This window comes from Stylophora pistillata, chromosome 10 (assembly GCF_964205215.1).
Source record: "Stylophora pistillata chromosome 10, jaStyPist1.2, whole genome shotgun sequence".
Classification (NCBI taxonomy): Eukaryota; Metazoa; Cnidaria; class Anthozoa; order Scleractinia; family Pocilloporidae; genus Stylophora; species Stylophora pistillata.
The window spans coordinates 8,116,671-8,139,334 of record NC_142528.1 but is presented as its reverse complement, the minus strand read 5'-3'; the positions used below and the strand labels follow the sequence as shown (position 1 = coordinate 8,139,334).

General features: G+C 37.9%; 5 protein-coding genes across 8 annotated transcripts; 1 reads left to right on the top strand and 4 right to left on the bottom strand.

The window, feature by feature from the left end:
- Positions 1–59: 59 nt before the first annotated feature.
- Positions 60–5,759, bottom strand: LOC111333999 (ras-related protein Rab-24). Of its 2 annotated transcripts, XM_022939675.2 has the most exons (8): positions 5,539–5,759; positions 4,113–4,181; positions 2,829–2,907; positions 2,621–2,688; positions 2,209–2,308; positions 1,757–1,810; positions 1,360–1,410; positions 60–923 (listed from the first exon to the last, which is right to left on the bottom strand). In XM_022939675.2, the coding sequence occupies exons 1-8, from the start codon at positions 5,653–5,655 to the stop codon at positions 844–846; spliced, it is 618 nt and encodes a 205-aa protein (XP_022795410.2). In that variant the 5' UTR covers positions 5,656–5,759; the 3' UTR covers positions 60–843. The 2 variants fall into 2 exon arrangements, with proteins under 2 accessions (XP_022795410.2, XP_022795411.2); XM_022939676.2 differs by lacking the exon at positions 4,113–4,181.
- Positions 5,760–5,794: 35 nt separating this feature from the next.
- LOC111334001 (armadillo repeat-containing protein 7) lies at positions 5,795–10,326 on the top strand. 3 transcript variants are annotated; one of them, XM_022939678.2, is made up of 7 exons: positions 5,798–5,958; positions 6,364–6,462; positions 7,149–7,217; positions 7,297–7,363; positions 8,227–8,297; positions 8,930–9,021; positions 9,575–10,326. In XM_022939678.2, the coding sequence occupies exons 1-7, from the start codon at positions 5,850–5,852 to the stop codon at positions 9,617–9,619; spliced, it is 552 nt and encodes a 183-aa protein (XP_022795413.1). In that variant the 5' UTR covers positions 5,798–5,849; the 3' UTR covers positions 9,620–10,326. The 3 variants fall into 3 exon arrangements, with proteins under 3 accessions (XP_088592830.1, XP_022795414.1, XP_022795413.1); XM_088736704.1 differs by lacking the exon at positions 9,575–10,326 and having other exon boundaries at positions 5,795–5,958; positions 8,846–8,973; XM_022939679.2 differs by lacking the exon at positions 6,364–6,462 and having other exon boundaries at positions 5,797–5,958.
- LOC111334000 (DNA-directed RNA polymerase III subunit RPC8) lies at positions 9,956–14,963 on the bottom strand. Its single transcript, XM_022939677.2, has 6 exons — positions 14,807–14,963; positions 14,632–14,728; positions 13,551–13,637; positions 13,023–13,086; positions 11,677–11,872; positions 9,956–10,398 (listed from the first exon to the last, which is right to left on the bottom strand). The coding sequence occupies exons 1-6, from the start codon at positions 14,915–14,917 to the stop codon at positions 10,348–10,350; spliced, it is 606 nt and encodes a 201-aa protein (XP_022795412.1). The 5' UTR covers positions 14,918–14,963; the 3' UTR covers positions 9,956–10,347.
- Positions 14,964–15,383: 420 nt separating this feature from the next.
- LOC111334016 (small ribosomal subunit protein uS8-like) lies at positions 15,384–15,846 on the bottom strand. The gene has a single exon (XM_022939697.2). It carries the CDS (start codon positions 15,785–15,787, stop codon positions 15,395–15,397), a length of 393 nt encoding a protein of 130 aa, XP_022795432.2. The 5' UTR covers positions 15,788–15,846; the 3' UTR covers positions 15,384–15,394.
- A 690-nt stretch (positions 15,847–16,536) lies between these two features.
- On the bottom strand, positions 16,537–21,636 carry LOC111334035 (cornifelin homolog). Its single transcript, XM_088736699.1, has 4 exons — positions 21,499–21,636; positions 18,354–18,507; positions 17,233–17,372; positions 16,537–17,006 (listed from the first exon to the last, which is right to left on the bottom strand). The coding sequence occupies exons 1-4, from the start codon at positions 21,502–21,504 to the stop codon at positions 16,908–16,910; spliced, it is 399 nt and encodes a 132-aa protein (XP_088592825.1). The 5' UTR covers positions 21,505–21,636; the 3' UTR covers positions 16,537–16,907.
- Between the last annotated feature and the right edge of the window lie 1,028 nt (positions 21,637–22,664).

Here is a 22,664-nt window from a genome sequence, read left to right as displayed (position 1 = left end):
ATTTCTATCAAAACGTTGCGTGAGCCATTTAAGCATCATCGTAAACTGCCACACCAACGTTGCATGATTTGTGAAATTTAATGACTTGAAATCACAACAGTTTCAACAGTAATAGTCGTGGATATGTACATAGAATTCCTAGCATTTATATACATTTGAAATTTTTTACTGTTTGTCGCAGATATGCTTTTTTTTTTTATGATACTACCCTTCAGTTATACCAAAGCTTCTTCAAACTGTTTTTTTTTTCAAATCCATTAAATTCTCATTCCGATAGAAAAACGTGTTAGCGTTAATCTTTCCCGAGTGCTGTCACTGTCACAGGAACCGTGACCCTCTTGCTTTGCTATTTCTAGTATTTCTCTACCAGTGTCCCGGATATTGAAAAGTGTAAGAGATCCAAAATCCAATTAATCCATTTGTTCGTTCGTTAATTCATCTACGTAGTTATTTTATTCGCCTCAAACTCCTTCATAACTGCACTCCTACTGATTTTTGGCATGGATGTAAAAATCGGTTACAAAGCTAGGTCTGTTTAAGAGAGCAAGGAATAAATCAATCAAAATTAACTTCGTAGTGTGGTTATTTTCTTCTCTTTCACGCTAAATTCTTTTATCGCCTATTCCATCTTTTGCTTTCTTCCAGGCGTTTGATTAGTAAACAGCGAGTTTGTTTCGCTCCACTCTGTCGATCCCATCGCGCATTTATTAAATGAGCAAACGCCTGCAACAAGCAACTCTAATCTTTAGGACAAAGTTCTCATTAGCTCCCCCTGGACAGCAATGTTAAGAGGCCTCTACTCTCTTGAGACAATCATGTCTCCATGGTGACGATGTAACTTGCTCATCCTTTACATCCACAAAATGGTTTAGCGTTTTGTGTGGGTTCATGTAATCCAAACTGGTGGGAAGGTACTGAATTTTCTACAAAACACCAAAGAAAGCTCTCATCAAAACACTTTTCACCATTACCTCCTCAACAACTTACCAAACCGCGTCTGGAAAGGGAATTAAAGGACTGCCGGGGTGCTTACTGCAATCATTTAGTGAACTCAACCAAGAATAGTTTCGGAACTTATTCAGTCCGTGAAAAGAAAACAGGTGCATGAGGATAAGAGCATAAGTAATCGTGTCTATTGTAACTGAAATTGTTTCCAAACCCAATTATGTTTACACAGGAACCGAATTACCGCAAATCAGTTCTAGATTACCGTGCAGTTATGTCCTGTAAGGTTACCTTAATTTGTTTTCCTGAAAAAAGCCGTTTTTTTTTGCAGCAAAATATTCAATCAACGGAAGACGGAATGCGTCCGTTAATGAAAACTTGGCCTTATTTTCTGAATCTTCTTAATTTTTTCACCTGTTGGTATTTTCTTCAGCAAGTCCTTTGCTATCATCGAGAAGAGTTCGGCTGGTAAACATGAAAAATAAAATCCATCGAACAGTTTGACCATCAGTCAATGAAGCGATAAATCTATTTGTTAATCAATCCATGAATTAGCTTACAAGCAGTCCCTCCTTTTCGACGAAGTCCGTCGCATCGGCGCCACTCCAAGAATTCTCCGCAGCGTGCCAACATCAATTTTTTTTCCTATTTATTTTTTCCTCGCACGACGAACTTAGCCGAAAAGGAGGGACTTCTCGTAGTCTATCAATAAATCACATCAGAAATCAATATATCATTCAGTTAATCGATTTATAAATCAATCAATCTATCAATTAATTAGTGTACAACAAGTATTTCGTTATGTACTTACTGACGTTTTCTCCCGTTTTACTTGACGTCGCGATTACTTTCCTTGCATTGATTTCTGGGAAGATTGGGTAAGTGTCAGAGGTAATGAAAGTAAATCGGTGGAAATATGACGAGTAAAACCCAGAAGAACAGAATAATACCCAGACCCCTGACTTCTTCTGGTCCACTGTAACTCAAATAAATAAAGAATCTGGCCGATGTATATGTTGTAGTTTAATTTTATCCTTGGTTCAAATTTTATTTTCCTTTCTTTCAAGCTCATTATCATACATTAACATGACCGAGAACAAAGGAAAATAAAATTTGAACCAAGGATAAAATTGAACTACAACATATACGTAATAATAAGTCTTTCGTTGTTAAGTTAAGCCAAGAATCGCAAATTATTTTTTAACCAGAGACGAAGATTTCACCAATCTAGATTGCAAGGGAATTAAAAGCTCAAAAACTCACTTTGGGCGTAATCCTCTGCCTCGTCCCTGGTAACTTCTCTATTTCTGCCGCCGAAACTTACCAAGTCACACTTTGTTCCGCACAGATAAAGCCCACAACTCTACAACAACAATATCACAGTTGGTCATACACGGGTTCTTAGTCTCCATGTTCCTCCGTCCGACCATCCACCAGTCCAGAATAACGCGTCAAGGAAGTGCAACGTTGCCAAGAATGACTTTATTTTACAATTCATTCAAATTTGTTAACGAAGAACACTACAAGACCGTAGAACAAAGAACTTAACAAATAGATCCTTGCATTTCCTTGCTGTATTGAATGTCCTTTGTGTTCAAACTTCCTTGTTTTTCATTTTTAGCCGTTATTTTCGGTTTCGCGAGGGGAATTGGAGGATAAGGTGGTACTCACATACCTCGTTATTTTGGCGAACTTCTGTTGCGTAAAACTTGGCTTTTTCAAAGCTAGAGTAGTCGCATACATCTAGAACATGTGCAAACGATAATAAACACACGGATGCTGATTAGCTGGGCCTTAAGAACTGGACAAGTGTAGAGAGTCAGTGAGAAATCTATGTAATATTTACCATCGTAATAACCTTAAGTAAACAAAAGTGCGTTTACCGTAGCAAATGATGGCAGCTTCAGCTCCACGATAGTATAACGTAGTCATTGATTCGAACCGCTCTGAGCCTGCGGTGTCCTAAATAAAGACGGAAGAGTGAATGGAAAATGCTATGTAGTTTTAGTATCCTATCTTGTCAGTAACATATATATAGCTATATTAGTGTATTTATAATGTTATTAATTGGTTGATTAATTAATTAATTAATTAGTTAACCTTATATTTTACTTTTTATCTCTGAACTTTTATTGTAACTTTTTAGTATTATATTTCATTTATTTTCTACTCGATTCATTAGCTATCTAAGCTAGGTGCCTGACAAGCTCCATAAATTTCGAGTATATATAAATGAATCTACAAATCTACAATGTTGTCTATTGATTCTTACGTAATTGAGAGGGCATTGAAGGCTATTAGAAAATGAAAAAGTGGCTTGAAGAACTCTCAGATAAACCGAAATATCACAGAAACCAAAGCTATTAAATGAGAGTTTACGTGAGTATGTAGGAGCCCCTGATACATGTATGTCACCCAAACCTATGAGACGACGACGAGGGCAACTGAAAACTCTCAAATATCCATACAGATCAACTCCCTGTCGCCAGATAGGACGGTTCCAACGGTTTGCGTTGGAAGTCTAGGCAAACCCATGCTTTGTTTGCTTGGCATTAATCTCTGAGGTTTTTAACATTATATTTATTTAACACCTAACTTTTCCATGCGTTTCCTAACCGACTGGTGGAATAAAAGTCATAAAAGCGACTTATCCAGTAAGGCCTGTTAGGTAGAAAGTGGAAACAAGAGTTCCACGGCCACATTAATTGCTTTTGGTGACACTGTTGCCAAAGTAATCACGGAGATGACTTTTTGTACCTCAGCGAGATTAATTTAACCAACGTAAACCAAAATAAGAAGTTTCTTGTGGGTCCAAAGCAAGGTCAGTAGACAAACAAAGCTCATCCACTAATTGAAGTTAGAAGAGACAGTCAAATTTGGAAACTCATCACGATAGCTTCACGTACACAAACAAGTTTGGACTTTGAATTCAAATGGTAAATAAATGTTACATAATGATATTAAGCGAATGACTAAATCATACTTAACTAAGCGTGCCGTAGTCATCAAAAGTTTTTACGGCTAAAATTTATTGCATTTCTGTATGGATGTTTTTTGGGTCTGATCAAATTTCGTCAGAAAGTTTACTGCCAGACAATCTGCATAGGAGTATAGAAATTTTCATAGCTGGAAAACGGTGACTCATGTTGTGATAAAGATTGGCTCACCCATATTCCAAGAGTGACGTATTTTTTACCCACGGTCACTTTCTTCGCCACAAACGCCGCCCCTATTGTCTGCAAAGGGTAAAAGTATAAACATGAGTTCGCCGGAAATGGAACTTTCGCCAAACGAAATTTGACCCTAACGCGCAAGTTTTTCATTCAGCCCTGTTTTCAAATTCAGGCAAGAAATGCAATTTCGTTTGATTTTACATAACTTCTGCACATTTTTCTGTTTGAGATTTAGTACGATCTTGCTTAATCTCCGGTTTTGCAAACGTTTTCAATAATGTGAACAGTTTCAGAGAGTCTTTTCTCCCCCAAAATGAGATTATGGTATTTCTCTGAGCTCTTTGGCAAGTGCGGTTTGGACACTTCTCAGGTACAGTTTTTCGTTTCATTTCTGGCCACAGTTAGGGAGGAAAGTCCATGTGAGCGGCAAACTGACTCTTTTGAATATCTAGGACTGCGTGGTGACTAGATATATATTTAAAAAATTTCTAAAAGAATCGAAAACAGGGTCAACAACAAATAAGTAGATAAATAAATGAACAAATAAATGCATAGATAAGAAAAAGGAACTGAACCAGAAATTTTTTCGAATAATTTTCGACCATTATTTGAAACTTTAATTAAAGAAAACAATGTAGAAGAGACAATAGATCGTTGACAACAGTATGTTCAGAGAGACTATTTGTCCTCGAGCGGCCTGGCTCGTTGAAACGACGTCATCGGCTTCCAGTAAGTCAAGATTCGACAAGACCTAAATTAAAGAGAGTCCGTCTTGGCTCTGATGATCTGTGATATCATCTGCACTTTCTCTCTCTCCCTCTCTCTCTCTCTCCCCTCCTCTCTCCCCCTCATCCAACAGTTTGTTTTCATAACTGCTTTCACTTTCCTACAGAATAAATAATTTATTTATCAAAACTGTAATTTGTAATCAGTGCCGATCGACTCCATTCTTGACCTCCCCGTTGCTTATATTTTCTGGCAAGCCATTCTGTTAAGTCATATTTCGATCTTACTTGAAAATTCTCTTCCTCTTTCCGACTTTTCTACTAAGATCAAAGGGATCTCTGCTCGCAGGGTAGCGAGAGAGCTTTCACACGACGGTGAAGGAATTTCGACAGAATTTAAGTGTGGATACTGGGTTTTTGCACTTTCACATAAATTCACCATTGGGGAAAACGATATCAAGTACGTATAGAATGTGAGTGATCACAACAAGTGTATCACAGATAGCGAATTCGAAATATGCATTTGAGAATCTAAAGACCTTTAGAAACTGGATGAATCAGGAGTCACATCAAATTGTAGCTGAATTCAAATGATGTATTCACTTCCTGAGCTGAAAGAGAAATAAGCTTCAAAACTCTCGATCCATCACATTATACTGCAACACACCCGTTGTCAAGCTGGAAACTATACTCACGGGTTCGTACGATGAAAGCTCGTTAAATCTGTTCGTTGTAAACCTTTCTATCAGGGCGGTTTTCCCAACGCAGTATTTTCCTACTATGATAACTTTCTTCTCTTCCCTAGAACCCATCTACAGCGACGCGCATGAGATGACAGCCAAAGTGATCAGCTTATCAAACTTGGATGTAAATAAACGTTGGCCGACACTTTGGTCACGAATGAAGTAGTCACGCAATCTTTCAAGATGCTCTTAGGGTGGAAAAGTTGCGGAGCTACTGGGGAGAAAGAATTTATCAAAGACATGACGGAAAGAAAGCAGCTGAGATGTTCACAAGTCAAGCTCGTATTGACAGCAAAACTGGCCCGGATAATCTTGGACGGTTTGAATATTTACAGGCTTTGGTAACGGAATTTCAAGATACTGACAAGCAAGGTAGTGCGTTTTCTTCTCACTTGGAATTACAGCAATATGCAGACCAAAAATCAAGAAAGAAACTAAACAAACAAATGACACCCACAGACAATTTACTAGTCTCTTTAAAGCCAAAATACCTTTTCTACCCTCACGTCGCCAATCTCATCGACGTAGACTTACAAAATTAAGGAAAGAAACCTGATTAATGCGGGAAAAAATGGAATCTACCAATTAAATCCACAACTTCATGGCCGTCTGAAAACCACGGCACATTGTAACAAAGGCCCCAACTCTATTTTCTACCACCTCCACAACAAAAAGTCCACACTGAGCTGCACATTACTTTCAGGAGTGAACACTGCACTCTGCTAGCTTCATGATCCGTTTGCACAACTGAAGTGACATTAAATAACTTTTCTCCAGGTTCTAAGGAAGAAATATTGGCCAACTTGGCCAATTTTGGATATGATCCAATCAACTATGGTCACTTTAGAAAGCTTAATGTGTTAGATCTTTTTATGGGTAAGGACAAAGGCATAATTTCTTCTTTATAGCGAATTCATTTTCCTATGAGTTGAACAATTCTACTCTAGATATAGAGGATTTACTTTCAATGCTAGTCAGACAAAAAGAGAAACTCAATGTGCTTTATAGTACAGCAAACGTTTGCTGGTTTTTTTTTTTTTTTTGCAGTCGAGGGGACATAGCGATCTTATTGTCAAGGTTATTTATGCATGGAACTGATTTTAGCACATTGCAGAGTTTTGTGAATAGTTGGTCTTTACAATCATATATTCATACTTTATAGAATAGAACAGAATAAAATAGAATCTTTATTTATATACGATAAGGATTATTAAGCTAAAAAGCTCGTGGGGTCGGGTACCTAACAAAATAGTATCTAGCCAACTACTGATTATACTAAGACACATTTATGTAACTATGTCACCTGTTGCTCTAAATAAATACAAAGAAGCAGCTGTTGATTAAAACTAAATGCTATAATTAACTCAAAATTTCTCCTTGTGATGGCAAAGAGTAACCTTGAGAGTTATTTGTACATGGACATTTAGTTGTCATCACTGGCAAAACAAGAAGATTGTGAATCATGGAATTGAAAATTTGAGTAAAGCGCTATTGTAGGAGATAAAATGATATAACATGAAAATGAGATACTATCATTAAGGAAGTTTGTCTTCTGTTTGCAGATATGCTTACAGAAGAAAATGCAAAGTTTGTTGAGTTTGGGATTGGAGGATTATGCAACTGCAGTTTGGGTAAGTAAATGGTGAAAGAAAGGTTAAGCAGTCATGCTTAACTTTCATTGGCTAATGATGTAAATGTTATGTCTCTCAGATAAGGAAAACAAACAACATATCGTTGAGAATGGTGGAATTCCTTTAGTCATTAATTGTCTTTCCAGGTAACAACACATTTCATAATTATGTCAGTATTAAGTCAATAGTTCTGTTGGTTCCCATTGCAAAAGGGTGTACCCAGTGGAGTACAAAGTAGCCTGATTCTCAGAAAGTCTAGGTCACTCTCTCAGAGAGAGTGTGTGGCCATCAGTAACCTGGAATGGTAATTTTAAACTCCAAGTTAATTTAAAATCATTCCGTGCCTAGCACCCCCACCTCCCTGTTGGAAGAAAAAAAACCTACACCCCTGTTCTCTTGAACTTAGACTTAGATGCATCACCGTTTTTTTACCCTGAAAATCTTGATTTTTTTTTTTTTAATGAGAGTGCTGGTCTCATGGAGAGCTGTAATGAGAAAGAACTGTAGGTTAGGAGGCACGTGCATTGAAATTGAAATGCAAAAATGATGTGGGTTTTTGACACATAATAATAATAATAATACAACATTTGTAGTGCGCAAATTCCATGTGGATATGCTCAAATGCGCATTACAATGAGAGTTGAGAACTAACCCTAAATCAAATAACATATGAAGGTAAAATTCAGAAAATCATATCACTATTTAAATAGTTAAAAACTAAAGAACTATTATAATAAATAGGTTAAGATCACAATACACAAAAAAATTAACATTAGCAGACTATGAAAACACATCCTGAAATAAATGTTTAAGTTTAGACTTGAAGCCAGCAACAGTGCTTTCAGACCTAATCTCCAGAGGAAACATGTTCCAAAGTTTCGGCGCCGCATATGTGTAGGATTGATCACCAAGAGTAACCTTAGACAACTTTTTAGGGCAACTAAGGAGGAAGTTATCACGAGAGCTCCTAAGATTATACTGTGAAGGTGACTGCATCTTATTCTTTTAGTTCCAACGAGGAGACTGTTTTGTCAGCTATAACCACTCTAATGTTCCTCACCACACCACAGACACAAGAAGGTCAGATTCTGTTTTAAAAAACTTGATGTCAATTGTTTGTCACCACTATGGCAAGAGATAGAGGACATTACATGGCCGTGCAGAGATAAGAAATTTCTCTCAGAGCGTTTACAACCAAGTGAAACATTTTTTTGAATACTGGAAAAGAAATTTTATATCCCCAAGGGGCCACATAATATTCTATCTATTATATAAACACCAATGAAAAACAAAACCATTTCACTTGTGCAGTGAAAGACACAATTTATCATGTAACCATAGTAACAGTGTTATTTTCTCGTGTGAAGATATCACATCTTTGTGCAAAAGCTGACCCGGTATTTCTCATTGGTTTTTATATAATGATAGGCCCTCTTATTGTTTATGTTAGCCTAAGGTAAGGGTTTTGCAGACAATAACATGTGGAACAATTTATTCAACCAGACCTAGGTAGACTATTTGTCTTTAAGTGAGGAGGTATTTATTAAATATAAGGGCCCTGACTAGTATAAAGTTGTTTTTACTTCAAGGATGGTACTTACTCAAAATAGGGGATTTTTTTTTTGCAGCCAGGCAAAAATTCAAGCAATTCTTAATAAATTGAATTCTTGAATAAATTGTGATTGTGGTCATTGTATTGGTATGGTTCACAGAAATCACATCAGAACCTGTTGTGGACTGCATGGAAAGATTTTCAACCTCCTCAAATGCTCGACTAAGTAACTTGGCTAAAGTATTCCTACAGGTATGAGATGCCTAGTTTCTGAATTTCAACTATATCAGAGACAAGTTTGTTGTCTTCGTGTCAGTGTTGCCTTTTTAATCTTTTGACTTCTTAAAATACATACTAGATTTTTGATGTCATGATGTAGTGTTGGACTGATTAAACAGGTTTTTGGCACTGCTGGGGTGGATTGAATGTGAAAACTGAATTATTGCAGCTAGTTAGTGCACATTAAAGGCTTTTTTGGTCCTATCTGTACAATATTTTCAAAGGACATCCAAACTGTTTCTTAAATGAATATGCCAAAGAAGACATCCAAAACTTGTGTGTTTTCATCCTTGCACATGTTTCAGAAATTTTGTGTTTGAGGGTGCTAGGAGAATTTAACAATAATCTTTTCTGCTCAAGTTTTCTATTAAATGCTCTAACAATCCCTCTCTTCTGTGAATAGCAAAATCCTATTCAGCTAAGCTAAGTAGTTTTTAGACTATTTTAGCCGTGCTGTCAATTAAAATATTAATCTCTTTTAAAACAATATTGTTATGCGCCTGTTACTAATAACAATGTTTTTCAGGATTATTGCAAAAGGTCAAAACAAAATGTTACACATACAAATTGAAGCAGAGATAAAGAGCATCTGGTCAAAGCCACTGCTTGAACACCAAGATGTTACAAGCCTGTCCATGCCTACAGCACAATTCTAATCAAGGGAAGAGTCATGACCTCATACACACACAGTTGCTAATATACAGTGACAACTGTGTGGTAGTACTCCACTATACGGTAGTTCCTTACAGATATTATTTGAGTCAAGGCAAGACTGTAAGCAGTTCCCACCTAAGAGTACTGAAATCATTTAAAAGTGGATTGTCTTGGTAAGAGTACTCCTGAGTTCATGAAAGAGACTGATGTTTCAACAACCAGTGTAAAAGTGTTCCAACTACAGTTCCAGGAATTTGTAACTGACACAATTTTATTAGCACATTTATTTATTTACAGGTGATTGGAGTATACAAACTTTTTTCCAGTATGGTGCTATTTTGATATTATTTCAAATCTCTTAACTCATTTGCAGGGAAATCAGCAGCACATAGTTGTGAGAATTGCTACTCAGATCTTGAGAGACCAAGTGTGTAAGACAATGACTTGAGACACATTTTTTTCCCTGGTTGTATCCTAGAGGCACATCACTTACAGCTAAGCTATAAAATTTTGTGTAAATGTTACCAAAATCTTGCACTTGTTTGCATCTTTGCTGGCCATCTGAGTTTTACTTGATCACAGACAAGTCATCATTGTTTGTAAAATAAATAAAATTTTACAGGTTATTGCATTGATATTTCTTTGTCAACTCGACCACCATGTCTTCAGTCCCAGCCCAGGCTCAGTTATGGATCCCTATGGAAAAAGAAAAGTTCCATGTAAACAAATCTTATTAACCCATTAATGGCCGCAGCTTTTGTGGAAAACTGTGTTTTGAAGCTAGTCCAGCAGATTTCAGGTCACTGTTGGGGTTTTAAAAGCTCCAACTTACCAAAAACCACTTGACAGCTTGTGCACTCGACGGCCTTTCGATCCAAATGCAAAATGGCGGCCTGAAAATCTCGGGCAGGCGCAGAGAGCAAAATTTCAACATAGTTTTTGGGTTGAAAAGTCATGCCCCACTTACGACTTCTACTTTTCTCTCTTTCTCCTGCCCTTTTTTTCCCTCTCCTTGCCTAAAGTTTCTCCTCACTTGCTGGAAATTGAGTAGGCTTCAGTTTGGTGTAGAGATTTTTCAGAAACTACTCATTATTTTCAAAGCACATGCTCGGAAAGGTAGGTGGGTAGTGAAACACGATCTTCGTGCAGATTTTCCGGTCAAAGTGACACGTTTTTTTAGCTATTTCTCCAATCTCCTCCACTCAATTGCGCTCATTCTGGTATCGTCTGCAAGATATTTTCAACCCGTTCAAGTAGATGCTCGAATTCGTGCTCCAGGGTTAAAACTGATGAAGTCACAGGGCGTAGAAAGGGTGTGGGTCCCCATGGGCGTATACGGGCGCACTGGACGTTAATGGGTTAACCAAGCGCGAGGGCCGTACTGGGAGAATATCGGCCTGAGGTCTTGACAGTATGGACCGAGCACAGCGAGGTCCATACAAAAAAGACTGAGGGCCGATATTCTTCCAGTATGGTCCCTAGCAAGCTTGGTTATTAAGAGACTTATTATACGACTGAAGTTCAAAGGGACACAAGTGTCGTATCATTTGGGACCATTTGGGACAGTGCCCTGTCCAATACTTGGAGAATATTGGACTGGCAATAGAGCATTTTGATTGGTTGATTTTAGTTATTGGCCCTCTGACTGCCCAAGTCGTGTAATAAAGATTATTACACCTCAATGTACATGTAAGAATAAATTGTAGAATTTTTAACCTAACCTGGTGTACAATTTGGTTTTACAAATAACAAGTCCCTTGCTTTTATCATTAGCCATTGATAAACAAAGGTTACTGTTAAGGGCCTGAAAGGAAGGGTGACCTTCTTAGCCGCTGAAATAGCTTCATAATTAGAAAATGCATGGTTCTTACATGCGTGACTTCTGTCATGGAGATACGTTTCTGAATCACTCATGCCTGGTTATATTGAGTGCCGGCAAGGCAGCCTAAATCTCCAGGGGATAATGTGACTTACTGTGATTGTGTATGGAGATCTCTTGTTTTCTGTCTCATCTTTTTTTTCTCCTGACATCTCAGGCCCTGCAGGACTCAAATCAGTGAACATTTCATCAACCACCCTAAATCTGATCTCTTCATTGATGTCCATAAAGAGGTCATGTCCCCCATCCTCTGTTGTATATTCCCACACCCACAGCTGTTCATCCTCGTCACTGTAATGGTTGCCTGTCAAGGAACTACGTGCTAAACACTTCTTAACCCTTTACACTTTAACATCAGTATGCATATTCTCCATACTGTTCTCTGTACATCTCCCAGGGTGCTAACAAGGAGAATTTGATTAACAATCAAGAGCTACTTTCATTATTTTTTCGGAGCTTGAAGTTTGGTTCTGAAGTGATAATGTAAGCAGAAAATGGATGCTGGTCGCTCTTAGGGTGTTTTAACAATTATTCCATGAGTGTGTGTTGGATATGAGATGATAGTGCAAGTGGAATAATTGCTTTATTATGAAAAAAAGCCCCCGAGATATTAGACAAATCTTCTCAACTCTATTTTGTAAAAAGAAACTAGATATTACAATGTACAGATATTAGATTATGGTATATTGGCTCATGTACCATAATGGCTAAGCCAATAAAAAGTCTTGAATTGCATTATCCAATGATCCAGTTTTTTAATCAAAATGTTTACAGAATGAAAGAAGCTTTCATGGAAAACTTCACAATATTGTAAAACATATGAGTGAAAAACCCCACTACATCTCTATTGTGTCACCTACACCTCGCTCTTTCACAGGCAACAACTTATTAAGCAATCCTGTTGATGTAAAGTATTTTGAATCTGATTGTGAGGCAAAAAAATCTTATTCTGTGGATTGGCAACTTTTTGTATTTTATGGATCACTGGAATGAAACAAGCACAAATTTACGTCCCCTAACTTTTTATGCTCTACCCAATATGTCACAGAATACTGCCAAAAAACAGGATTTGAGATTCTGTAAAATTCCAGGGAGTAATGAATATGTAACTTCTATTTACCATATCCAGTAATACCATTATGCAGTAATAAATGAAGATGTCACAAGGCAGTTACTAATTCAAACCTAAATTCTCCAAACTAAATTAACGGACAATTTAAGGCAGCCAGAAGGGAGAGTTATGAATCAAATCTTGGGAGTTTTAAGGGTTGATGTTATCCTGGCTGTGAATTCTGGCTTGTTGTTTTAGTACTAAGGTTAAAATTGTTTGCCAAGTAGCTCTTTTTCTAGGGCTTTTTTAAAAAATGAAGAAAGGGGAATCCATATCTCTCACAAGGCAAAATACTTTGTAATAGTTTAAATATTTATAACGAAAGGATACAACTTTGAGGGCTGCTGAAGGTACTCATATGGGATGGTAATATCATCAAAGAACTCCAATGACACTGTCAATATTATTCAACATGACTGTTACAAACTTTTCAAAACTGTGTATGAAAACCAGAATAAATTGGGGAACATCAGAATACAAGCCAAGAGGCTCATCCTGTGGAAGCTTATCCGACCTTGTTCTCCATGGAATAAAAAGACTAGGAGTATTACTGCCTCTCCCTGGTTGTGGAGGGAGTCGGTTGCAGGTTTCCCCCCTATAGGGGGGAGGTATATAGGGAAGCTCCACTCTATTATGTAGGGATTGAGGCACCACTCTCTCCCAAAAACACATTTAAGTGACAGAATCATCGGTGGAAACCTGAGCTCTCATTAGGACGTCTAGTTGAGTAATAATTAATTATTATGCTAGAGAGTCTGTTTAAGTGATCATGCTTAAAAAATTTGAAAATCTTTTCCCACAGAGTTACAGTTATGGACATATCTGACAAACTGTTTACAATAATAAAAACATTATCACCTTGAACTCCTTCATGGTTACAACTTCGGATCCTTCCGGTGAGTACTTCATCAATGAATGGACGAAACACAACAAACCGAAATCTTACTGAGAAGAAAAACCAATGTCATGCAGAATGTTCATTTTAAAATTTAGTATCACCATAAACAAAAACTAATACCAACAAAATATACTGTGTGATGAGGTACAACAAATAACCTAGTCTCCCAAAGAGCTTGGGGTGTCTGCGACTATAGTGGCTTGCGTTATGTTATTTGACTTACTCCCTTCCACTCCCTCCGGAGCATAGCTTCATGGAACCTCCCCATCATCTTGGCTTGTGTTTATTTAACAACTATTCCATGAGCGTGTGTTGGATACGAGGTGATAGATAGCCAACGAGGCACCTAGCGCTGAGTTGGCTATAATCATCTCATATCCAACAAGCAAGAGTAGAATAATTGTTTTATTAAAAACACTAAATAAAATCATTAAATTTTATTAAATTTTTTAGCTCCCTTTTAATACTCATGGTCTTAAAGTAAGTGAGGAGAATTTGCTATAATATCAAGAAATGGATAGTTATTCTAGTCTTCTCAGATAAGGATGAATGAACGATAGGCCCCGTCTCCTGCTGGGTTACGGGTAGGAGACATTAATTTCCCACACACGAGATTTCTGTGTGGTGGATGTCTTTCCCTGGGGTGAGGTGGGTGGGTGTTGCTCCGCATATTAGCATGTATTGCTAGGGGCCTAATCAGTCTCAACAACCCAAGTTAAAATAAAGTTACCTACCTACCTACCTACCTACCTACGCTAATGCGCATGCTTACCATATTTGTAAATTATGGTATTTTGCTCATATACCATAATGGCTAGGCCCATAAAAAGTCTTGAACTGCATTATCCAATGATCTAGTTTTTAATAATTTGGGTTATCTATTTAAATTTTTTATTTCAGCTTGTGTAAATAAGGTGCGAATTACAATTACGGTATTGTCTCTGTCGCTTACTATTAGTTATGATATGTAGCGGTCGAATGTCACAGAAACTTTCTCTGATTTTTTAAACGAACTAGAGTAGTATGGGTTTAAAAACTCACCTGGAGTATGTGACGATCCATCGCCAGGAAAGAGATAAGAGTCACCAATATGCGTGATGTCATGTAGAACGATACACAGACCAACGTTGTGAACGACCTACGACCAGTGACTGGCAATCAGATATCCCATCGATTTCAACATTCATGTTCGTTTCGACTTACTAAATCCACTCACCTTGTTTGCAAGCTTTTTATTCAACTTGGTAGCGATAGCCTCTCGAAGATCGACTCCAAAATGCCAAGGTTTTACCCTCACAGTATCTTTCATTTCAGCAAGGACGAACATTTCGCTGAATCGAACAGGCGACTTTACACGAGTCGTTCTGCCGGAGTAAAACTGGGATCTAAGGGAAATATATTAACTTTAGGCTGGAATGGACTACCGGACAATGCGAAAACAAGTCCAGGTTTGGTACATAAAACTGTGATCCTAACCGTGGATAAATTTCATTTGCGCATTTATGTATGAAAGCGTCTTCCAAAGTTTCAGGGAAAGGCGTTCTAAAAGATGCCAAACTCCGGAAGTTTGAAGTCTGTACTTGGAAGTTTGATTTTGAATCATACCTTATACCCAAATCCGAAATGGAATCACGTATAGTTACCCTGAAGAGAGTAAAATATGGACAAAGATACCAGCATATCTTTTAAAGGAACATCCAGCATCTGTTGATTATGATGAAAATATACTTTATGTCTTCTCTTTTTTGAGACCAAAAAAAAATTCAGATTATCTTTTTTCTAAGTGCGTTGTCAACGATTTTGGTCAATAGAAAAACCCAAGAAGTTTTCCACCAGTGTGCTTTCTTCTGGCTTCTTCGTGGTCCATGATGCCGCATGATGTGGTGATCACAAGGTATCCAAACTGTCTTGATGGTAGAAGATTGCTTGCCCACTGTTCAATGTCATGAACCTTCAAATCATAACGAGGACTTATGACACCACACTTGTTCAATCGTCCTGTAAGGTTAACGACAATCTTGCCTGATCTGTGATCATCCACAATTTCAAATTCACCAATATAACCGTGTTTAATCTTTACGGTTAAAAACTTGACTATGACCTTCGAGGAGGGCCGCAGAAGAACTCGACGCTTTCCTCGTCTTTCAGCATTACATATGGAATTTAGAGCGTCGCTTAAAACATTAATTCGCACCATGTTGAATCCTGGTGGAAAATCACGATCGCGAGAGAGAAATTGTCAAATTGTTCACGAAATCGGCTTACAAGATTTAACTTGTATCCGGAAGGGGTATTTATCCAGAAGTATTGGTATGCTTTAAGGGGATAATGTACCGTAATCTCGAACGAGTCATGGTTAAGCTAGAACATTTTCTAATACCTCGCCATGTTAATGAGGTTGAGATATATACCTATCTTATGATCATTATTTTGAGAACGAGGGAGTTGAGGATCAAGAAATAGTCCTCTTTTGCAGGGTTCGCAGTAGTTCTTTGGGATGTGACGCAACTCTCCTCTGATTTTCACTGTTGTATTTATGATCGAAAATGTATTTTAGACAAGATAAAGAACTAATGCAAGAGACCTCAGGAGTGAAACAACTTGCGTACACTTTCCTGAAAAGCAAAGTAAATGTTGAGGAATAGGAGACGCAAAACACACCGGCCTCGCGTCTCAGTTTTTTATCGAAGCCGCTCGGTAGACGCAGAGTAATAATTCTCCTCCACTGTTTTTTTTTTTTTAGATCGTACCATAAACATGCTGTAGAAAACTGGGATTGAGTTTGTTGAACTGTCCACGCAGTCGTCCTAATTTGGGTGTTGTAATAAATCGCTCGGCCTCTAAGCTAGGAATTGTCTGGGCGGTCTTTAATTAAGGAGAATCGTTCAGCATCAAGTCTTCATGATCTGCCTGTTGATTGTATACCAAAGCTCTACATAACTTAAATCGGTGTTACCCTGTGTTTTATTTTTACAAACGATTTACAAACTAATGTAACTAAAAGTTCTAGACAGATGCTTAATTTCTTTATGCTGTCATGGCTTCTGCCTTATATTATCTAGTCAAATAAATTTAAGCTTTATTTCATTCGATTATCGCGTTTTAACGACAGTTTCCATCCTTCTACATAAAAAATCTAACATTTTTCAGTCTGGAAGATTAAATGCAGTTCGTGCAACGTTTCTCCTAAAAACTTTAGTAACTACTTTATCTTCACACTGTAAAGATAACTTTCAGGCTTAAAAAGAATATTAACTATACTGTTTCTACAACGCTCCTATACTCTGAGTATATCTCCACCGAGTTCAGTCATAAAATCACTGCCTCAGTCCCATATGGTTCAGCTCACGTGACAGCTGACACAGCACACATATTCCACAACATTGAACCAAGCAATAATCATTGCACAGGGAGCCCTGAAAATAAAAGAAATTCAAGTTCAACTCAAATCATTGTAGGTTATTAATTTTTGGCGCAAGAATGTTCTTCAGCAATTGTTGCTCGACGCATTTCTTTTTGAACACCCTTTAGGCGAGGGTAAAAGATATGGATGATCGCATGTTACCTTTGGTATGAAAATATTTGGAAATTTTTTAACATCCAGAATCTGCGCTAACCTAGGACTGACATAGAGGAGTTTACCTGAATGTTCTGCTGTGTCCTGAGTTTGATCCTCAGCCCCAACAAAGCTCCAGGACAACAAGTCGCAAAGCAGCAACCTTCACCCATTCTCTGGGACACATCACAGAGTAGAATACAGGGGCAAAACCACCCCATACAAACTACAAGAAAACAGATCGGGAACAAACTGTTTATTGTATGAGTAGTACAAGATTTTTTTCGATATTTCAAAAGTTAAGGATGGAAATTTCATTAAGTGGCAAACGCACTTATATGTCATCAGATAGACTTGAGATCCTACGTTTGCGCAGTGGGCACTACTATGGACTAGCTCATATTCGTCTCAGGAAACGAAACCCACGATTTAAAGACTACTGGACCAAAGTTTTGAAAATGAACATCCCTCTTGGATACTAGAAGAAGTAGGATACTGCACTACTAGTACTATAAACAATTCAAGTTAGACTCTCAAAGAGCATAAGGAGGGACTCTGGGAACAAGGGTAAAATAGTCGCCGATAGTAGGGGAGTGAGAGAAGTTATGCTGGCTGCATTTTTCATTTCATTTCAGCTACACTACTCAACAGACACTAATATAGTGAACCATTAGGTTTATTTTGCATGTTTCGGCCGAGCACCAGCGTACAATAATGAAGAAAGACATATAGAAAACCGTTGCATTCTCGGTAATCGTTACCAAAGCACACGACAAAAAGACATACCGAGAGCTTAGCAACCACTAGCAAACATCGTGGTTAGAACGGCGGCCAGAAAAAACCTACCATAAAAAGCCCCGTAGGGAAAAAGAGACAGGAAATCTGGGTAGGAACCAGGCCCAAGCTCAAGTAACCTTCCTACTAGGCTATATGCATACTTACAAAAAAAATTGATAAATAAACTTAGCAATAGCTGAGAAGGTGTCGGCCTAGAATGATTGCCCACGTGCAATCACAAGGTTTAATACTCGTATCACTATACCCATAATGCATCTATACTCAAGGGCCCAGGCCCTTGTCCTGTTGCTCTCGTGCCGTAGAAATATTTAATTTCCGGCTTATTTGTTGGCACTCAAACGCCAGAAATTCCATTTTTATTTCGCGAATTCTTTAGTTTTCGAGACGCCTTAAAAATTATTTTACTCACGAGAGTAGCAGTCCTCACAGCATCCCAACAAACCGGAGCTCCAGTCTCGCATTCCCTGCTGATACAAGATGGGTGCGGGCTGATTTACAACAACAGTGGTATTGGAGGACTGGAAATTGGTTGGCTGAACCATCACTGGGGGGTATTGCTGTTGCTGACAGTTTAAAGATAAATGAAGAAAATGTCATATCTTTTAGTCACCGGTGTCGAGCAACCAGAGATTATAAAGCCTAGGACACAAATTTTTTTGTGTGTGTATTTGTTTAGCTTATCATAGGTACAAACCAATTCCGATATTTCCAAAAGGACAAAAATTAAAAAAAAAAAAAAAAGAATTAAAACTTGTTTTTTTTCGGACTCTTACAAATGCTCTTATTTTGCCTTAGGAGTGTCCCTTTGACTAGTAACGAGTTAGCGGGTGGTGACGTAGAAAACTGTGAAAACCCTCAATTGACACAAGAAATAGAAGTTCCGACTACGGTTCGGCCCCACGAATAAGAATCCCGTGCATCAAACGAAGATTTTGACAAAGACTGACAAAGACATTTTCTCACCAGCTGTCAACCAGAAACCGCAAATTAAAAATGCGTGTCAGAGACAACGAATACAATAAGAGGTAAATGAAACATGACTGTCGACTCACATGTTTGTGGACTGCAAGATTAAAGGCTTTTCCTGCGCAATTATGTTAATTTCGTATATGAGAACGATCCTTCGCAGTAAAGCACTATTTGAGCAATAGTGAAAATCAGACCTGAAAAAAATTTCAGGCCTGTACGGGACTCGAACCACTGACCTCTGCGATACTAGTGCAGCGCTCTACCAATTGAGCTAACAAGCCAACTGGGAGCAGGCCATCAAATTAATTCGGTATAAACCCGTAGATGATAAATCAAACAACAACAAACATATGAAACATATGTGTGAACTGCGGTTATGAGACGTATATGAGAACGATCCTTCGCAGTAAAGCACTATTTGAGCAATAGTGAAAATCAGACCTGAAAAAAATTTCAGGCCTGTACGGGACTCGAACCACTGACCTCTGCGATACTAGTGCAGCGCTCTACCAATTGAGCTAACAAGCCAACTGGGAGCAGGCCATCAAATTAATTCGATATAAACCCGTAGATGATAAATCAAACAACAACAAACATATGAAACATATGTGTGAACTGCGGTTATGAGACGTATATGAGAACGATCCTTCGCAGTAAAACACTATTTGAGCAATAGTGAAAATCAGACCTGAAAAAAATTTCAGGCCTGTACGGGACTCGAACCACTGACCTCTGCGATACCAGTTGACACATATGTTTCATATGTTTGTTGTTGTTTGATTTATCATCTACGGGTTTATATCGAATTAATTTGATGGCCTGCTCCCAGTTGGCTTGTTAGCTCAATTGGTAGAGCGCTGCACTAGTATCGCAGAGGTCAGTGGTTCGAGTCCCGTACAGGCCTGAAATTTTTTTCAGGTCTGATTTTCACTATTGCTCAAATAGTGCTTTACTGCGAAGGATCGTTCTCATATACGTCTCATAACCGCAGTTCACACATATATTTCATATGTTTGTTGTTGTATGTTAATTTCCTAGCAACAAGTTTCGACTCAAACAAAATGTCATGAGTCCCGATAAAAATAAAAATAAAAAAGTTTAGGCGTTGTTAATATACGCGAAATTTGGCTGCCTCACAAAGATCTTCAGCGATTAAACACGTCTTACGTCTAGTGAGGTCATACCAAGATTCTCAAGAGGTATTGAGTTTCGTGCCTGTCTGAGCGGAACTTCTCTGAATTCGAATGGTATGAATACGAAGTGTGAACGTTTTGGGGAATACATTTGTCATTAAATATAGTTACTGCGTGCAAAGATTGGCGAAAATCGGTTCCCATCGTATGATTGCAAATATAGGAAACGCACTCTAGGAGCTGAGATATGCAAAGAGCTTAGGTGCAAGGAACATGTTGTGAATTTTCCGCCGAAGAGGCAATCCGTAAGAAACGACTCGGACTAAATGTGTGCTCACAACCGAAGTGATTTATTCGATAGTTGATTTGTTCCCCCTGCTGGGAATAATCAAGATCTTCATGTTACTTAGGTTCCGAAATCTAGTTGATTTACTTGTGCAGGGAGTCGGAAAACATCCCAGCGCGCTTTGTGAACTGAACCGCGAGCGTACGAATGATCATGGTAGAATTGATATTTGAGGCGACAGCGAAAGATCCCTGAGCAAAGAGACGTTGTTGATTGACTGGTGATCCAGAATATGAACAAAGTCTTGACTGCGCTGAGTCAAATTCTATGTGAAGCTATTGCTCTGCATAATTTCTTCAGTTCGTAGTTTATGAGCTAAATTAAACTAGACAAGATCCGTACCTCTTTGCAGTGCAAGTATCATCTGAGTATAAATAGACGATGGATTGTTCTAGAATCCTTACTGTATTTTGCGAAACGAAACGAAACGAAACGAGTAAACCCGTACCAGCTCTTCCAAGACTCTAGCGATATATAACTTATTTCTTCCGATTGGTAAACACAATTCGTAGATACAACTCGATGCAGTGATGATTTATAAATAAAGACTTTGAGCCAAAAGGTCAGAAGTGCGCCGTTTCGCAAATTACAGATATGTAAATCTGTAATTTGCGAAACGAGCTCTTTGAAGACTCTAATGATATGTAACTTATTTCTTCCGATTCTATAACACTTTTCGTAGATACAACTCGATGCAGCGATGATTTGTAAATATAGAGTTTGAGCCAAAAGGTAAGAAGTGCGCCGTTTCGCAAATTACAGATATGTAAATCTGTAATTTGCGAAACGAACCGTACTGCATTTTGCGAAACCAGCTCTTCGAAGACTCTAGCGATCTATAACTTATAAGAATAGCATCTATTGTGTTATGCTTCATTCTTCAAAGCCTCCCGACACATGTAAATGATGTGGACGGGTATTCTGAAGTTGCTCCCAGGTTTACTCGTTTCGTTTCGTTTCGTTTCGTTTCGTTTCGTTTCGCAAAATACAGTAAGCCCTGGAATCAAGAACCCATCTATGAGGGTCGATTTTTGGTATCTGATTTTGAGACATCTAGTTATGAAAACTCTTCAAACAAATCGAACTTTGAAAAGGGAGTAACTTACCTCCATTTCTGTAAAAACAATGACCAATGCAAATGTTTTTTCCTTGAATCCGCAATGCTATGATTCCGAGAAATCATAAAGCCTGCTGTCTGTCACGTGATCTGAAAAGGAAGGGTGACGTTTACTGACAATTGATTGGTTGTCGATCTGGGACAGAATATATTTTGTGAATAAATTTTCAAAGCCTGTATCGTTTGTATCGTTGTTATGCAATCGACAGGAAAATTTCCAATCCCATTATCTAGAAAGAAAAAATTACGATAATTTCTTTTTTTTGGGTGGTTTACTGTCTTTACTGTTAAATCGATTCACAGCTGTCAGAGAACTCATAAGAGATGATCACAAAAGCAAATGGAAAATTCTAAGATAATAGTTAAAGAGGAAATATCTGTTACATTTACAAGTACTGTTTGTAGCCCTGGGGGCTAGGATAACTAAGGAAGTATTCCCCTCATGTCTTTAATGGTTAGGTCATTTCCGAATTACGTTTGGCCTCTTTTCAAAACGAGACCTGTTGCTCAACCTTATGTATGAAAATGAGTTTAACTTGCATGTGAATGAAAACTTATTACCATACGAAAGGATGAGCACCTGGACTCGCTTTGAAAAAGAGGCTAAAAGGCAATTCGGAAATGGGCTATGTCATTTTAGGTGCATGCGTGAAAGTCTATTAATAGGAACGCTACTCAGATAGATAAATAGATAGGTAGCTAATTCGGTAATATCAGCTAAATTGAAATTGTAAATTGGCCACCGTAAAGCCATCGGAAATTGTAAATTGGCCACCGTACGGTGGCCAATTTACAATTTCAATGTAGTTGATATTACCAAATTACCTTGTTAACCCCACCGACACAGCACCACAGTTTCTTTAAAAACTTACCCCCTTTATAGATAGATAGATAGATAGTTAGATAGATAAATATAAATAGATAAATAAATAATAAATAATAAATAATAAATAGATAAATAGGAATAACTATGTCGCAGCCAAGGGCTTAATTGAATAATTATTTACAATATAATTATGGTTCAATTAAAACTAGGGCCATTGACAAAGAGTCTCTATATAAAAAAATCAAGTGCTCTGTACAAATTGCTGGCTAAGAGTACTGCGGTTTACGAGACATTGCCATTTCCTCGATGACACATGGTCGGGACGAATG

Coding starts and splice junctions, on each gene's coding strand:
- LOC111333999 (XM_022939675.2), bottom strand. CDS start 5,655: ATGGGTTCTAGGGAAGAGAAGAAAGTTATCATAGTAGGAAAATACTGC. Junction 2,908..4,112: donor ACGTCACTCTTGGAATATGG/GTGAGCCAATCT, acceptor GTCTTTATTTAG/GACACCGCAGGCTCAGAGCG. Junction 1,411..1,756: donor TAAAACGGGAGAAAACGTCA/GTAAGTACATAA, acceptor CATGTTTACCAG/CCGAACTCTTCTCGATGATA.
- LOC111334016 (XM_022939697.2), bottom strand. CDS start 15,787: ATGGTGCGAATTAATGTTTTAAGCGACGCTCTAAATTCCATATGTAAT.
- LOC111334001 (XM_022939678.2), top strand. CDS start 5,850: ATGTTCACAAGTCAAGCTCGTATTGACAGCAAAACTGGCCCGGATAAT. Junction 7,218..7,296: donor ATTATGCAACTGCAGTTTGG/GTAAGTAAATGG, acceptor TATGTCTCTCAG/ATAAGGAAAACAAACAACAT. Junction 9,022..9,574: donor TGGCTAAAGTATTCCTACAG/GTATGAGATGCC, acceptor AATGTTTTTCAG/GATTATTGCAAAAGGTCAAA.
- LOC111334000 (XM_022939677.2), bottom strand. CDS start 14,917: ATGTTCGTCCTTGCTGAAATGAAAGATACTGTGAGGGTAAAACCTTGG. Junction 13,087..13,550: donor TAACCATGAAGGAGTTCAAG/GTGATAATGTTT, acceptor TAATATTGACAG/TGTCATTGGAGTTCTTTGAT. Junction 11,873..13,022: donor CTTCAGCAGCCCTCAAAGTT/GTATCCTTTCGT, acceptor CAACCATTACAG/TGACGAGGATGAACAGCTGT.
- LOC111334035 (XM_088736699.1), bottom strand. Junction 17,373..18,353: donor CTGTGAGGACTGCTACTCTC/GTGAGTAAAATA, acceptor GTTTTCTTGTAG/TTTGTATGGGGTGGTTTTGC. Junction 17,007..17,232: donor GGACACAGCAGAACATTCAG/GTAAACTCCTCT, acceptor TTTTATTTTCAG/GGCTCCCTGTGCAATGATTA.